Source organism: Triticum aestivum, chromosome 2D (assembly GCF_018294505.1).
Source record: "Triticum aestivum cultivar Chinese Spring chromosome 2D, IWGSC CS RefSeq v2.1, whole genome shotgun sequence".
Classification (NCBI taxonomy): Eukaryota; Viridiplantae; Streptophyta; class Magnoliopsida; order Poales; family Poaceae; genus Triticum; species Triticum aestivum.
This window is the reverse complement of record NC_057799.1, coordinates 646,317,259-646,333,506: the sequence shown is the minus strand read 5'-3', so window position 1 is coordinate 646,333,506 and position 16,248 is coordinate 646,317,259. Positions and strand designations below refer to the sequence as shown.

The 16,248-nt window shown below is 49.4% G+C and overlaps 1 protein-coding gene across 1 annotated transcript; it reads right to left on the bottom strand.

Moving 5' to 3' along the window:
• Positions 1-1,790: 1,790 nt before the first annotated feature.
• On the bottom strand, positions 1,791-6,109 carry LOC123050770 (WAT1-related protein At1g68170). Its single transcript, XM_044473507.1, has 3 exons — positions 5,529-6,109; positions 4,665-4,727; positions 1,791-3,406 (listed from the first exon to the last, which is right to left on the bottom strand). Exons 1-3 carry the CDS (start codon positions 5,708-5,710, stop codon positions 2,506-2,508), a joined length of 1,146 nt encoding a protein of 381 aa, XP_044329442.1. The 5' UTR covers positions 5,711-6,109; the 3' UTR covers positions 1,791-2,505.
• Positions 6,110-16,248: the final 10,139 nt, after the last annotated feature.

Sequence of the window (16,248 nt, the reverse complement as noted above, 5' to 3'; positions counted from 1 at the left end):
ATAATTGGTTTATCTGCTATTTTTTATATTTGTAATGCTTCAATGACTATATTACTGGTTGGATATGGCTATACCCGGCGGCAAGCCGCACTTCCTACCTAGTGGAGATAGAGTGTAACTAATCTTGGACCAGTTCATCTCGTCGATCGCTGGTCCTGTATTCCTGCTCCGATGCTGACAGCGCCGCTGACGGTGTCGTGGTGTCCAGTTGTTGCTGCGGCAGTGGCGTGGGAGGAGGATCATGACCGTGCACGATGATGTCGATGTGCGGCAGCTCGGTTCTGGCGGCGCGGGCCTTGGCCAGATTGTTCTCCGCGGATGCCACGCGGAAGGGCGCCGCGCCTCGGACGGGCATTGACTCCATGTTCAACGGGGCTACCTGGAGCCATGTCGAATCTTCGGCAACGAAGCTAAAGGCACCGAATCGGATATCGCAGCCGAGAATCATAATGATGATGAAAATTCCACCTGCGCTGGATACCACTAGACGCGCAGCCCCACGGTGGGCGCCAACTCTCGAGGCAACGAATTTGACAATAAGTACTAGGGGTACAAACAGGGGCTGAACCTGTGTAACACTTGGATTTACGAGCTCACGCCCCACTCGAAGAGGTAGTAGCCCTACGTCTCGAGCTGTGGAGCTGTGTTTTTCTCTGGAGGTGTATGATTACAGTAGGTTGCGAAACCTTGTCCAGTCGCTAAAAGGCGTCTTACATAGAGTGCGTCGTCCCCCATTAAGGCCACGTTAAAAGGGAGATACAAAGGAAAGTTAATACATGCATTACTGGTAACTGCAACTATAACTACACTTGAAGTCCAACGTGAAGCCCCTCGAACATTGCAGCTCCCACGTCGCCTCTCCACCTTCTGTATCCGAGTGATGCCAGTGAGGCCGACAGGCAGGAAGACATCTGAGTGGCTGGACCATATCCGAGTGGATATCCAGGAGTGCGCATCCGAATGCGTTGTGGTCCGGAGACCCTCCAAAGATGGAATGTGGTCCTAGGTGGACCTCAGATGTCAGGTCTATGACCCTACCCTTAGTAGGTGACCCCATCACTAGCAATCGTGAGTGTGGACTTGACCAACATGTCTCTGAACAGAAGAAGTTGGATCGAGAGGCGGCAAAAGGTGATGTTCGGCCAAGGCGGCAAGAACTAGGGAGGGCTCGACCTTGGACTATGGCCGTTCTTTTTGAATACTGGCAAGTGTACCGGCCAATGGCTTTGTTGCCGGCAACAAAACTTGGGGGTTCTTCATTTGAAAGATTGGCAAGGGTGCCGACCGCTGGCTTTGTTGCCAGCGAGAGAACTTGGGGGTTGACCATTTTACACACTGACATATGTGTCTCGGCCGCCGGCTTTGGTGCCAGCATGAACTATGGCCGCGGTTGCAAAATTTCATTTGCAAAATATTTCAGGCGGTGCTTCCACGCGTTGAGTGCACAGCCAACGTACCCAGAAAACGGCCGAACGTCACCCATTGCCCTACCCAAACAAACAAAATTCGGAGAAATCAGACGTCTGTTTGGGGTCGTGCGTTGGAGCTGGCCTTACAACAAATATATTATATTGTTTATAATACTCCCTTCATACCAAATACATGGCATATACACTGAGTCAAAAAGTCAATGCTTTCTAACTTGGACCAAATATATAGATGAAATTGTTTATCTTTATATTTTGATATTGATTTGGTATTGTTTATCTTCATATTTTTGTATGTATGCTTGATCAAACTTAGAAGCATTGACTTTTTGACTCAGTTTATATGCCATGAATTTGGAGACGGAGGGAGTAACATCTTATATTATGGGACCGGGGTAGTACATTCAACCAAGTTGTAAAATGGAGCGAACCAACCTGTGGTTGGATGGTTAGAGGGACTGTGGTAACCCCAGCCCACCAAGGTTCAAATCCTGGTGCTCGCATTTATTCCTGGATTTATTTCAGGATTTCCGGCGATACGCATTCAGTGGGAGGAGACGTTCCCGTCGACGATGAGGTGCCTACGGTGACCTCGTAAATTTCAAGATGATATGCCGGCTCAGTCTTTCGGAGGTGCTCATAGGGGTAGGGTGTGCCTGTGTGCTTTCATAGGGGTGAGTGTATGCGTGCGTATATGAGCGCTTGTGTCTGTACTGTGTTCAAAAAAAAAAGTTGTAAAATGGAGTTGATTTCTCATCTAAAAGGATTATGTGTCCGAAATTTATTGGTTTGTCCATTCATCTCATCCTGCTGAAGTTCCTTGTACTACATCCTTCCCTCCTCTATCTTCACATTTCAGCACCAACAGAATCAGAGAAGCCACTCCTTGTAACTACGCTAGATCTAACCGAGTCCTAACCACCCAACAAACGAGCTCAACTACTGACTCTCCCAATTGCGACAAGTTCCACCGGTACAGTCTCTGTCCATCCTTTCCTGACAAATAAAACAGTAACAAATCTTGGGCCAGTTCATCTCTTCGATCGCTGGTCCTCTTCCTGCATGCCTGCTCCGATTTTTACCGCGCCGGCCCCGGCTCCGTGCTCTGCTGCTGTGGCGTGGGAGGAGGATCATGGCGATGCACGACGATGTCGATGTGCGGCAGCTCGGTGCCGGAGGCGCGGGCCTTGGCGGGCTCGTTCTCCGCCGCCTCGCGGCCTTTTCCCCAGAGAACGGAATAGAGGCCCGTCACGATGAGAACGGCACCGAGCACGCTGCCGAGGTGCAGCTCCTCGCCGAGCAGCAGCGAGCTGAGCACGGCCACCACCACCAGCATCATGGGGTTGAAGACGGACGCGAAGAGGGGGCCTCGCCACTTGACGCACCAGGAGAGCACCACGAGCATGACCCCCGAGGCGACCACGCCCGTGTAGAGGACGGCGAGTAGGCGGACGCCGGAGGAGAGGCGCCACTGGATGGGGTCCCGGTCGAAGCAGAGCGCGAAGGCGGCGGACTGGAGCGCGCTCATGGCGCACATGAGGGCCGTGGTGGAGTAGTGGAAGGGGTACTCCCGGCTGAGCCTGGCCTGCAGGATGAGCCAGAGCGCGTAGAAGAAGCAGCTGCCGGTGCAGAGCAGGCAGCCCATGGCACGGTTGCCGCTGTCCGGGTGAAGGGAGGAGGCGGCATGTTCGTCGTGTTGGTGCCGGGCGGCAAGCTGGGCGGCGAGGTTGATGTGGGTGGGGGGCCAAGGGGTGACCTGGGCGCCCTTGTAGAATGTGAGCAGCATGGCGCCGCCGACGCCGAGCAGCGTGCCGGTGACCTTGGCCAGGCCGGCCAGGGTGCGGATGGCGAGGCGCTCGTAGCGGAAGAGCACGGCGAGCACGAAGGTGATGGCCGGGATGAGGTTGGTCATGGCGGAGGCGAAGGTGGCGGAGGTGAGCTTCATGCCGGAGATGTAGAGGTTCTGCGCCAGCGAGCCCCTGCATGAAACATTTTGCAACCAGTCAGTCCATACACACGTGTAGTGTACATATGCATGTTGAGAAGTTATCGATCCATCTCATGTGCTCGATCGCGTCATGCATATGCAAATGCAATGTCATATCAACATTCAAGGCAGCGTAATCGATCACACGTATACATATTTTTGTCGTACGTACTACGGTAGCCGCACGATGACACACGTCGATACGTACATACACGTGTCAATCTTCTTCATGGTGACCAAGTTCCACAGCTAGACGTACTCCATTAATGGCGGAGTCTATATCTAGCTAGGGACGTGCAGCATGGACGACGACGAGCTAGGCGATGAAGCTGGCAATGTGAAGAAAACGTAGTCCAAGAAACATGACGATAGAATGTAACCTGACGTACATACACCATAGATGATCCATATCATCCATTGGAAAAGAAGGTGACGTGTATATACGGACGTGGTGTGGATATTCGACACGACGACGATGCATGGCCACCGAGACAAAGGTGGCTCCATTGGGAATGCATACATCCAGTGCGGTGCTAGCTAGCTATAGGCGTGCATGCATGCATGGATACGCAAGTCAAGGAGGACATAAATGCGCGCGCGGGGCTGGCGGGCGTACGTGGCTGCATGTAGACCGATAGGTGGCTCCATCGGTGCAATTGTAAGCAGTCGAGCAGGCATGCGTGAGTACAGTGACCGATGGAGTTGACAAAGCGAGCATCAGGGGCAGCACGAGGACGATGATGTTCACAGACCAGTAGCTTCATGCACGGTTTGTAAAGTGAGTGGAGCTTGTACTAGACGTACGTGGAGCTTGTACTCTACTTTGTTTGGCAGGCAAACTAATATAAAGCTAGCGGCAGAGGATTCCATCGGGTCGGAATCGGATCAGTTGGTTGTGCCTAACTAATCATACATCAAGTGGTTGGAAGCAGCATGCATGTGCCGGATAGATGGAAAAGGAAGGTAAAGTGTTGGCCGCCGGCGAGCACCCCGTGACGCATCCACCGGCCGGGCGGTTGACCTTGCATTGGGAGGGTATTGTGCACCGTTGCATTGAGCCCCCTAGCTAGCTACATGCATGTTTGCATGCATGATGCATCATTGCAAAAGCGGCGTCACACCTAAATTCCGGCAGCCATGCCAATCGGATCTAACCTTTTGCTCTCCTTCTCAATCGTCGTGGGAAGTGCAGTAAAATGTAGAGTAAAATGAAACAACAACAACAACAATTTAATTAAATTGGAGCTTACCCACAGAGTCCGCAGATGAAAGAGAGCAGCAGGACTCGCCACGTCACCTTGGTTCGCTTCTTCCTGCTCGAAACAAATAAAGCAGCAGGGAATTAATTAATCCAATACACTGGCACGCAAGTATATAGGTTGTCAAAAAAGCATGCACTTCTTTTTTGAGTATAAAAAAAATCATGTACTCTGGTCGTTAATCTTTTTTTTGCAAACTACTCTACCCCGTTAATCAGGTAGCATGCATATGGAGAGTGCTTATAGAATGATGATAATAAAGTGATGAAGCATCTGCACACGTACGCATAACATACTCCGGAAGCACATATATATCAATATATTGTACTCTACTTTTTGAATTCTTTTTCCAACGGCGGAATATAATAGGAGAAGGAAGCTATATAGACCGCAGCTTTTCACAAAGCTTTACTTTTTTTTTGCTAGACTAGAAACAATGGGGCGTCCGGCCGGGTCAACACAAAGGGGAGGGAACATCGGAAAACATGGAGAAAGAGCGGGACAAGGACATGCATGCACTGGCTCAATTAATTGGTTTCTTCAGAGAATGAAACTACTTGACCCAACACACGCAAAAAGGCAAGAACACTAATGATTCCTCGATGCTCTAATGATTCTTAGTAGTAAAAGAAGCTCACCTAAAACTACTATATTTACAGTTCAGTATACTCCATAGTTAGTACTAGTACTAACAACCGATTGAAAAATAAGCATCGTGATGATGTGTGTGCACTTTCTAGATGCTTGGGAATATAATGCATGCATGCATGCATGTGTGCGATCGAGTAAATTTAGTGCAAGGGGGATTTTAATCTTGGGAAAGGATCAAATGGACGGAGGAGCTAGGTAGGGTACCTCTCGACGAAGTATGCGATGGGCGAGAGGACGGCGGAGGCGAAGAGGAAGCGGTAGGCGACGAGGACCCGCATGTCCATGCCGTCGGACACGGCCAGCTTGTAGAAGATGTTGACGCCGGCGAACACGAACTGCACCACCACCATCGCCGCCACCGGCTTCATCCCATCCATCACGCCCATTCCCTCCTCTGCTTTGTCTGCTTTATCCCCTCGATTGGTTGACAGGATATGCCGGGATGATTAATTGGACGATCCCCGATGGTCGAGGTGACGGAGGTCGACGAGGCCGGCGGGCGGACGGAGATGGGGCGAGGTGACGGGGGGTGCCGGCTGGCCGGGGAGACTGGACGGTCGACGACGACGGCCCGATTAGCTGGCTGACGCGTTTGGCTGTTGCTGTGGTTTGGGGCCGGAGAGGCGATGGAGGCGAGGTGGGCGGTGGCGGTGGCGGTGGAGGAGGCGAGATGAGCACTCCTAGTGCATGCCGCAGGTACATATATAGGCTGCAGGGAGGAGCTGAGCCTGAGAGCGAGCTAACGGAAGGGGCGATTCTCTCGAGTGGAAACAGGAGGGGAGGAAGCACACCACGATTGTCTCTCTTCCTTTCTCGTGCCTGCGTTGTGTGCAGCTGGCATCTCAAGAAGCTTCTCCCTCAAACCGCGCGAGCTACAGTAATCACTGACGTCAGCGATGCCTGTAAACTCCATGCACCGGCGCTTTTGAATGAATATCTATGGGAGTCATTCGTTGTTTTTTTTTTCCGTGAGTGGGGGAATTCAGGTAATTACACATGGATTTGCTAGGATGCTGCAGGTGGGCAAGTCCGCGACGGTCCGCGTTGTCGGTTTCCCGTGTGAATTGGATCATGGTTTTCGATCCGGTTTTTCATATGAACCGGCTCATTTCTTTTTGATTGAGATCGATATAGAGGTGACGATTTCTTCCCCACGATGAATTCAAACAAAAAAAAGGTAAACAAAGATGGATGCACTCTTTATGGACACGTCTACATGCATCCCTAGGCTTGATTATGTCTCAACCAGTCAAGATTTTCTCTTAAGTTTTACCAATCCTACAAAGTGCGACTTCGGTTTACTGAGAATTGGAAACTTGCGCTTTTGAGAAACTGCAACTTCACTTTTCAGAAATTGACATAGACTTAAGAAAATATCAATCAACAATCAACCAAGTTCCGCCTTATAAATTTCCTTGTTTGAATGAAGTATCTACCACGTACGAGTTTTGCTTTTTCATAAAGAAATAGAAAAAACTCTAGCACTTGGCTACATGGGTATAATCGCCTCAAATAATTTTCAAACTACAATGCCTTGTAGATTCTATTGCATGGCATCACAATTTGCAAACTCTTCATCACGTCTGGCATACGCTGGCAACATGTTCAAGGTTGTGAGGCAGAACCGAGGCAGCTCTCTGCCATTTTAGCTATATGGGATTGGAGATTATGGTGGAGCCAAAGTTCACGATATTGATCAAAGGAGTGGTTAGGGGTTGATGCTAGTGAGGGGTGGGGACATCTGCGCCTCGAAAGAAACTTGTGCTTCCCTGTCTGAGACCAATATAGAGATATTGATGGTGCGGTGGTGGTGGCGATGGTTGGAACAAGCACGGGGGAAGGGGGGGGGGGGGGGGGTGGCAACAGGAGATACAAAGAGGTGATAACTACCATATTTTGATTTAAAGAACTTTCGATAAATATGAGTCATCTAAGACTCCCGCTAACCCCTACGATGTCTCCATGTCGAGATTCTCGTATGGATGGGAGGAATCTACATCATATGAGACGGCTAAAACCATCAAGAAACTCTTAAAGAAATTTCTGCCACCTATACGTGTACGCCGGAAGGACCTGGAAAATACATAGCTGATCTCGGTGCACCTCCCACCATAACGTACGCACACGTGGCAGAAAGTGGAAGAACGAATCACGCTTGTTCGCTTCGCCTTTTTCTTATGCATGCGGAATTGAGTTGCGTGGCGCGCATACCATGCTGATGGAAGGAGAGGAAGAAAAGTTGTCCAATTATACGTAGGTTGTTTGATTTGTATGACTGAATTTATGAAGTTGTGAGTTTTTGTTTCGTTTGCATTATATATTTTTATTGATCCAAACCTATTAAAACACTTGGTTTGTTTGTTTATGTTGCAATGGACGCGACCTATAGGATTTCGGTGGACATTCGTTGATAATCACCTGTATGGTCACAACCCCTGTTTATGTATGAAATTCAGGTAGATCGATGCAATCTAGCATCCTTGAAATTCTAGTGATCATATAGAAAGAAATGCCAAGATATATATTATGGAAAGAAAGAAATGCAGTTGTCTTCCTTCTTTTTCATGCGTACATCCAAGTTTGCCACGCGTGGATCTAATAGAAGCTATAGGGGGCAGCTGGGATGAGCATGCATACGCAGACGTGATAGGTCCTGCCTTGTAGTTGAAGCGGTGTGCAAGCCCTCGTAGCCACCAGCCTGCTCGTTCCCAATGCAAATGCATGGCCGCAACCACTGAAATACTCCAGAGTCTTGTACCCAATGGCCGTGCCAAATTTTGAAACTACATCCCTTGGAACACGTGGTTTGATGGTGGTAAAACTGGTATAGGAGACTTTCATTATTAGAGTATTGAAATACTGCTAATAATGCGTGAAACATAGGAACTGATTCCCATAGGACGCAAAAGCACATGAAAATTTCAAATGTGCCGCGGGTGTCTTTTTTTAAAAAGGAGGATGACCCCAGCCTCTGCATCAAGCAATGCACACAATCATCTTTTATTATATTATTCAACAAAGTGTGACAAAACCAATACATGGGTCAACCAAAGGCCACCTTCACGGCAATCTATGTTGCTACCCATAGTCGTTTGATGATGTGCCCTGATCTCACACCAACACACATGATCTGATCCGGTGGCCTCACCAATCCATCCCATGGCAAGCCGAGAGCACCAACCGATCTAGCAGACCCGCAACGCGGCGGGAGTTGTATACCCAAATTAAAAGAAGGAATCATAATTTTAACTTGGGTTTGCTACCCTCCAAGATTCCTAAATGCAATTCAGTGGAATCTCAAATGAAATATAAGATATCTGCCTTTGTTCCAAATGGCATCAATTTTTTTTCCCAAACGGAAATTCTATCATCTAAATTTATGTGCTTTTTCTTTATTCCAAACGAGACTTAAGTTGAGCGAAACATAAATATTGATAAGTGTCATCTAGATGTCACGCATGGATCATAGGTCCAAATTGTAAAGAAGAAAGCATGAGCTCTTACCTTACGTTTTGGTTTCTTCCGAAGTATCTATATACAATATACTATTCATTGGAATTCAAAAGAAATATAAGATATCTGCCTATGTTCCAACTTCCAAAATGGCATCAAAGAAAAATTTCTATAAAAGTGAAACCCTGTAAATTTTACATTTTTCCAAATGATACTTATTCTTCTAAGACAAAGGTACATGCATGCGAACGACGCCAGCTGCTCTGTTTGCACTTTGCACCTCCTCCATATAGTATCGGTAAAGCAAATTGGAAGGAAAAAGTATTCCTCAAGTTCCAGTCAACTGTGTCGTCATACTCTAGAGAGAGAAGGACCATAGCCCATGAGGACCTAGAGTATAAGAGTTTTGAAAATCTGAAACAACATAAAGATACTTAAAGTAAAAAAAAAACTAAACGCTTTGAATTGATAGAGCATGCACTCCAAACAAGGGAAAAATCTTAGTAATTGACCATGCATATAGACCACCGATCGAAGCTTCCTAGGCACTCAACGTCTCAACCAAATCTGAAGCTCATAGTATACTTAAGATATTTGTGTGCTTAATATATACTCAATATTGCACTAGTTAAAATGGAATAGATGCAATATGCAAGCTCCTTTACCCTTTTTTAGAATGGAGTACTTTGTTTCCTTTAACCCCTTTTGATTGATGGCTCTTGTTGATACCCGGCCCATTGAGCTCAGCTAAAATAACACAGTCATGATATATTCCACTAGTCATGCATCGCAGAAAAGGGCCTGATTATTGCGATGGTACGTGAAGCACTAGTTGATACTATCCCGCTTTAAGCAATGCCCACATGCATGCATCCTTAGTGGGATTACCTAATTAACAAGAAGGTTCCCTGCTAATTATTAACTAAAATCAAATGTGCCACCGTATATGCAAAGCAGTCTATATCTTGGACTAGTATATGGTTGAGTCGAGTCAGCTAACTGTAAAAGCTCAACCTTCTCTGTTCCAGCCCAATCACATTCCTTAATTTTTTATCCTAGCTAATTAATTAACTAGTTTGATTGACTTGTGGCCGGCCATGCATTGCAGTGCAGCTGGCTCTTTCCAACTTAACGAAAAAAGCAACCCGCCAGATGCCCAAATGAGAAGACGAGACGAGTCTGATCACTCTGATCTCGTGCTGTGTTGCATGCAAAGCTGGCTAGTGTATAATTTGGAGGCCTAATCAAAATAGAAGCACAACGTTGTCTGCTTATCTCGCATGATCTTTTGATTGATCTTTCTTGAACCCCCTTTAATCTTTCTCCTAATTTGAGTGACTTGTGGCTACTTTGATCAGTTTCCCCCAAAATAATTCAGTGCATTATATTGCAGCTTGCATGCACTTTATATTATTATTTTCAAATTTAACGAAAAGGCAACAACGTGCCAGACGAGCGAGAGTCTTTGGCTGCAAATGTCACATCGTGTTTCACATGTGTGCTTGACAATTCCACATCCAGTAGGAGTACTTCAAGTAAGCTAATTAAGCTGAGAGCTGCATGCCTAAGAGATATATAGTAGAGTAGTACAAATAAACTAGCCCTAGTGCTGCCGAATTTCCAGGCTTGATGTGATGCATCAAGCAAGCACTAGTCTGAGCAAGGTGCGTGGCCAAAGCAATGCAGCTTTGGGCTCAACTTAGCTTGGCCTTGGATGCCCTACAAATTAGCTAGCTAGACAGGTAGATCCCTTTGCTTGCTGAAAGAAAAGAAAAGGAAAAAGGAGTAGCAGCAGCACACGCTATTTCCAAATTTAAGGACTGATCATAACAATAGTTTGTCTCTGCTACTAGTAGATATATATGCCACTAATATGGCATAAACCGTGCCACCTGACGGACGGACGGACGAAACTGGCTGGGCGGCGTTGTAGCGTACTATGCTAGATAGAGCAGCCGATCGGTCTGGTCAGTGATCGATCTGTGCTTGCTTGCAAGAGCTTAATCTGCACGCGTCTTTGCCTTGTTTGGCATGGCCGATTAGATGCTGCAAGTGAAAGATTTGCAGCTGCATTATGCTACCTAGCAGCATGAAGCATGCATGCAGATGCATGTTACCCTCAAAATAGTTGGCCGATCTGTCTGTATAAAGTGACATTAAAAGCACGCACGTACAAATTGGTTGGTAAGTCTTGTACGGATAATCTGGATTATCTACTCCTAGAGTAAAAAAGTTCTTATATTATGAGACAGATGGAGTAGCTAGCAAGTGATGGAGTTGGGTATGCGTCTATCAATGTCAGGGTGTTAGACTAAGTATATATTAGATATACGTGTTGTAACATAACTGTATTTGTACGGTTCCCTCTTATAAATATATGACAGCCGTACCCATCAAGGGTATCGAGCATTGTCCAAACCCTAATCTGTCTAACATGGTATCAGACGACGCGTTCGATCCGCGCCGTGCTTCCGCTTCCTCTGCTGCCGCCGCGTCGGCCTCCGCCGCCGTGCCGCCTCCGTCAACCTTGGCAACGGAGTCGCCGTTCATGGCGTCAACCCCGCTTGCCTGGGCCCGTCCGGCCACATCAGGATCGCGCCCTCCAGCGCCCCGATTGCCCGCTGCCCAGCCGCCGCTCGTTCGTGATGAGTTGCCCCGCGATCGCATGCAACATGGCTTGCCTCGCGATCCATCAGACTACTACAGTCGCATGCAACTGCCCCACGATCCAGCCTCCGCTCGCCCGTATGATGGAGTTGTTGACGCGTGTGCGTAGCGCGATGCTTCTTACGGCGGGATTCCATCGCACGCTGCGCCGCCGCCTTACGTCGGGATTCCATCGCATGATGCGCAGCCGTCTTCCGGTCCCCATGGTGCCTCTGTCCAGGTGCCCTTCGGCGGGCCGTATCCAGCGCCATACGTCGCGCCGCCGCCGTATGCTTCGTCCTCCACGGTGCCCTACGAGGCGCCGTATGGCGCGCCCTATGCTGCCCCTGTGCCGTACGTCGCGTCGCTGCAGCCCTGCGGCGTACCTCATACGGCGCCCTACGGTCATCACCAACACTATCGTCCGTCTCCGTCGGCCGATGCGCTGATTCCGTACAGTGCTCCTCCGACGTACGACTCGCAGCTCTCCGCAACTGTGGCTGAACCAGGACCTTTCCACTTCGCTCACCTGGTGACGGTGAAGCTCTCTGCTGACAACTACCTCCTGTGGCGCGCTCAGGTGTTTCCGCTGATGCGTAGTCACTACCTTGAGGGGTATGTCGATGGTACGCTGCCGTGTCCCCCGGCCATGGTTCCGGTGCCCTCGGCCGCTGGTGGCTCCGTCATGGTGTCCAACCCTGCTCATCGTCGGTGGATCGCTCAGGATCAAGCTATTCTGGGTGCCATTCAGTCCTCGCTCACACCCTCCGTGGCCGGCATGGTGGTCTTTGCCGCGACGTCGAGGGATGCATGGGCCACGCTCGACTCCAGCTTTTCCTCGCAGTCGCTGGCCCATTCCTCTGCCATTCGTAACCAGCTGGGTGAGGTCAAGAAAAATGACCTCTCCGTCACGGCCTTCTTCAACAAGGTCAAAAGTTTGGCTGATACACTGTCGTCTATTGGGAAGCCTCTTCGTGATGAGGAGTTTACTTCGTTCATTCTCAATGGGCTTGACGAGGACTATGATTCTCTCGTTGAAAACATTAATGGACGTGACACACCGATGCCGCCTCGCGATCTCTATGCACGCCTTCTCAACACCGAACAGAGGCTCGCTGCTCGCCGCTCCGTTGGCGTCTACATGGAGGGCCCTTCTGCGAACGCTGCTCTCCGCGGGGGCGCCCGCGGTGCCAAGCAGAAGGCACCGCCGACCTCAGGCAACCAGTCCCGTCCGCCCGCTCCACCTCCGACGGCTGGCCGCAAGCGGCTCCACTGCGAGGCATGTGGTGGTGGGGTTGAGTGTCAACTCTGCGGCATCGAGGGGCACTTGGCGTCTCGCTGCCATCGTCGCTTTAAACGAGATTTTCTTGGCATTGGGAACAATGGGAAGGGCAATGAGAAGCAAGCTGCTCTCGCTACACCGGATCCCGGGTTCACTCCTTCATACTCGGTGGATCCTGCCTGGTACATGGATACGGGCGCTACGGACCATTTGACGAGTCAGCTTGACAAGCTGGCCACTCGCCAGCCCTACACCGGTCACGATCAGGTCCGCACGGCCAATGGATCAGGTATGCCCATCTCACATGTTGGTCAGGCATCTCTTCTTTCACGTACCACTAAAACCTTGCATCTGCTTGATGTCCTTCGTGTTCCCTCAGTCACACGTAGTTTACTCTCGGTTCCTAAATTAACTCGTGACAACAATGTGTTTGTTGATTTTCACCCTTTCCATTTTTTTGTTAAGGACCGGGACACGAGGGACGTTCTTCTTAGTGGTCGAGCTCGCGACGGCTTATACGCACTTGATGTGCCACGAGTCTCTGAAGTTTTCAGTGGTGTTCGGGTGTCGTCGTCGCAGTGGCACTCTCGCCTTGGCCACCCCGCTACTCCCATTGTGCGCCATGTGCTTCATCGCCATCATCTTCCTGTTGAGTCGAGTAATAAGGAGTTTCTAGTGTGTGATGCTTGTCAACAAGGCAAGAGTCATCAGTTGCCTTTTTCTGTATCAAGTCGTGTTGTCACGGCTCCTCTTGAACTTGTGTTTTCAGACGTGTGGGGCTATGCCCAAACTTCTGTTAGTGGTCACAACTATTATGTCAGTTTCATCGATGCTTTCAGTCGCTTTACTTGGATTTATCTTATTAAGCGCAAATCTGATGTGTTTCATGTCTTTATGCAATTTCAAGCACATGTTGAACGATTGCTTAAGCACAAAATTATCCATGTTCAGTCAGACTGGGGGGGGGTGAGTATCGTAATCTTAACACCTTCTTTCAGAAGCTTGGCATCTCACACCATGTGTCTTGTCCTCATACACATCAGCAGAACGGTGCAGCTGAGCGCAAACATCGTCACATAGTTGAAACTGGCCTGACACTTCTTGCACATGCCTCTGTCCCGTTTCGGTTCTGGAGCGATGCTTTTGTTACTGCCTGTTTTTTGATAAACAGGATTCCCACACGACGCCTTCACATGAAGTCTCCACTCGAAGTGTTGCTTAATGAAACTCCAGATTACTCCCTCCTCAAAGTGTTCGGCTGTGCATGTTGGCCGCATCTTCGTCCGTACAATAAGCATAAACTTGAGTATCGATCTAAACAATGTGTGTTTCTTGGGTACAGTCCTCTCCACAAAGGTTACAAGTGTCTTCATATCCCGTCAAATCGTGTTTACATTTCTCGTGATGTTGTGTTCGATGAGACTGTCTTCCTGTTTTCCACGCTCACATCACCCACCGATACTCCCGTCACTGAGTTGCACTCTTTTCCAGTTTTGCATGATCAATTTGTGGATGCTGCATATTCTCCTCTGTTGTTGCCTAACCATGGTGCAGGGACTGGACGAGGCGCTCGACTTGAGCTTCTGGATGATGATATGGCCACAACTGCGCCAGTTGCTGCTACGCCGGATGAGGCGCTCGACGAGGCTGCCCCCGCCACTACCCCGCTTGACCCCGACGTCGATCACGCGTGCATGCCCCATGCACGAGGATCCGACGGGGTGACCAAGTCGCCGGGGCCAGCGGCCTCGCTGTCGCCTGGGCCGGCCGAACCTGCGGAGCTGTCGGCCGGGCCGGCTGGACCCGCGGCGCTCTCCCCTGAGCCGGAGGCCTCGCAGGTCACCGAGTCTTCGTCGCCTGGTCCGTCGACGCCGATCACGCCCGGTCTGTCTTCGCCGACCCTGACCGTGCCACCGGATGCGCCTGTTGACTCGCCCGCCGGTGCGTCCTCCTCGCCGCTGATGGATAGTGGCTCCTCTGGCATGGCAGCTCCAGCGCCACCTCCGCCTGTCGTCCTGCGTCCCCATACTCGCAGCAAAAGTGGCATCTTCCAACCGAAGAAGCGCACTGACGGCATTGCCGCGTGGCTTGCGGCCTGGCAAGCTCGCAAGCAAGCTACGGTGTCTCGGAGTAGTACCGAAGCTGAGTACAAAGCTGTTGCTAATGCCACAGCTGAGATCATGTGGGTGCAGTCATTGCTTCGAGAGTTGAAGGTCTCCCCAACTCAGCCGCCTGTTCTTTGGTGTGATAACATCGGTGCAACATACCTTTCATCCAATCCAGTATTTCATGCCCGAACGAAGCACATCGAAGTTGACTATCATTTTGTGAGGGAACGTGTTGCTCAGAAGCTCCTTCAGATTAAGTTTGTTTCTTCGAAGGATCAGCTTGCTGATATTTTCACTAAATCCTTGCCCTTGCCTTCTTTTGAAGGATGTCGTCGCAATCTTAACCTTCTGAGTGTTTCAGGACATAGTTAAGATTGAGGGAGGGTGTTAGACTAAGTATATATTAGATATACGTGTTGTAACATAACTGTATTTGTACGGTTTCCTTTTATAAATATATGACAGCCGTACCCACCAAGGGTATCGAGCATTGTTCCAAACCCTAATCTGTCTAACACAGGGTTACCATTTCGATCCATCCAGCCACCGAGCTGTCAAAGCCAGCCAGCCAGCAGACCAACTTGATGGATCCATCGTTTCATTTCACCGCCGACCAGGCACATGGTTCAGCAGATTTCTCAAAGGGAAACGACCACTGTCTCGTCTATCTATAAGTGTTGTCGCAGCTGCCACTGCAACCATGCGTCACAAAGTGGCAACTCAACTTCAATTCCCTTTCTCCAAGATGTATGCATGCTATTGCACTAGTCGTAGTACCCGTATGTAAGCAGTAATTAGTTACTGGATGTAAGAAAAGGCCGATCAAAGCAGGTGTTAGAATAAATCCGAGGCGCATAATCGATCATCCGAGGACCAAGCAATCACACGAGGCACGACATCGAGATTTGTTAACGAGATTCACCGAACACGGGTACATCCCGGGGCTAGACTACGGACGCTCCTCCTCGTGACACCGTCACAATACCACACAACATTGTCTGCTTATCTTGCATGAAGCTAGGCCAATCACTTTCTCTAACTTGATCTTTTGAACCCCTTTTAATTTTTAGTTCATAGAATCTACGTTTCTACGATCCTGATTGTTAAGATCCTACGATTTTCGATCGTACAACCAAAGCCCCGATTCTATTCAATCCCGATTCTGACAGCCTTACCGCTAGCGCTCCGCTTGAACTGGATCTGGTAATTCTGCCTCTTCCATGGCCGAATAGATGAAGTCCACCATGAGGCACCCTTCCTTACCGGTAAACCTCGCTCTCTCCTCAAACGTCGATAGCACAATGATGCTGAAGCAGATCTGTGCTACCGTGACTCATCGAAGAGTTGGTCCCTGACCGCCCGCTCCATCGCACGTCTGGTCGCCGACATGGATGTGTACAAGGGAGGGCCGTGGCAGGCGGCACCACTAACAAGT

What these genes read in the sequence shown, in the direction of transcription:
- LOC123050770 (XM_044473507.1), bottom strand. Translation starts at nt 5,710, where the DNA reads ATGGGCGTGATGGATGGGATGAAGCCGGTGGCGGCGATGGTGGTGGTG. An exon ending in ATCGCATACTTCGTCGAGAG is followed by an intron (nt 4,728 to 5,528) that starts GTACCCTACCTA and finishes TGTTTCGAGCAG; the next exon opens with GAAGAAGCGAACCAAGGTGA. An exon ending in TTCATCTGCGGACTCTGTGG is followed by an intron (nt 3,407 to 4,664) that starts GTAAGCTCCAAT and finishes TGTTTCATGCAG; the next exon opens with GGGCTCGCTGGCGCAGAACC.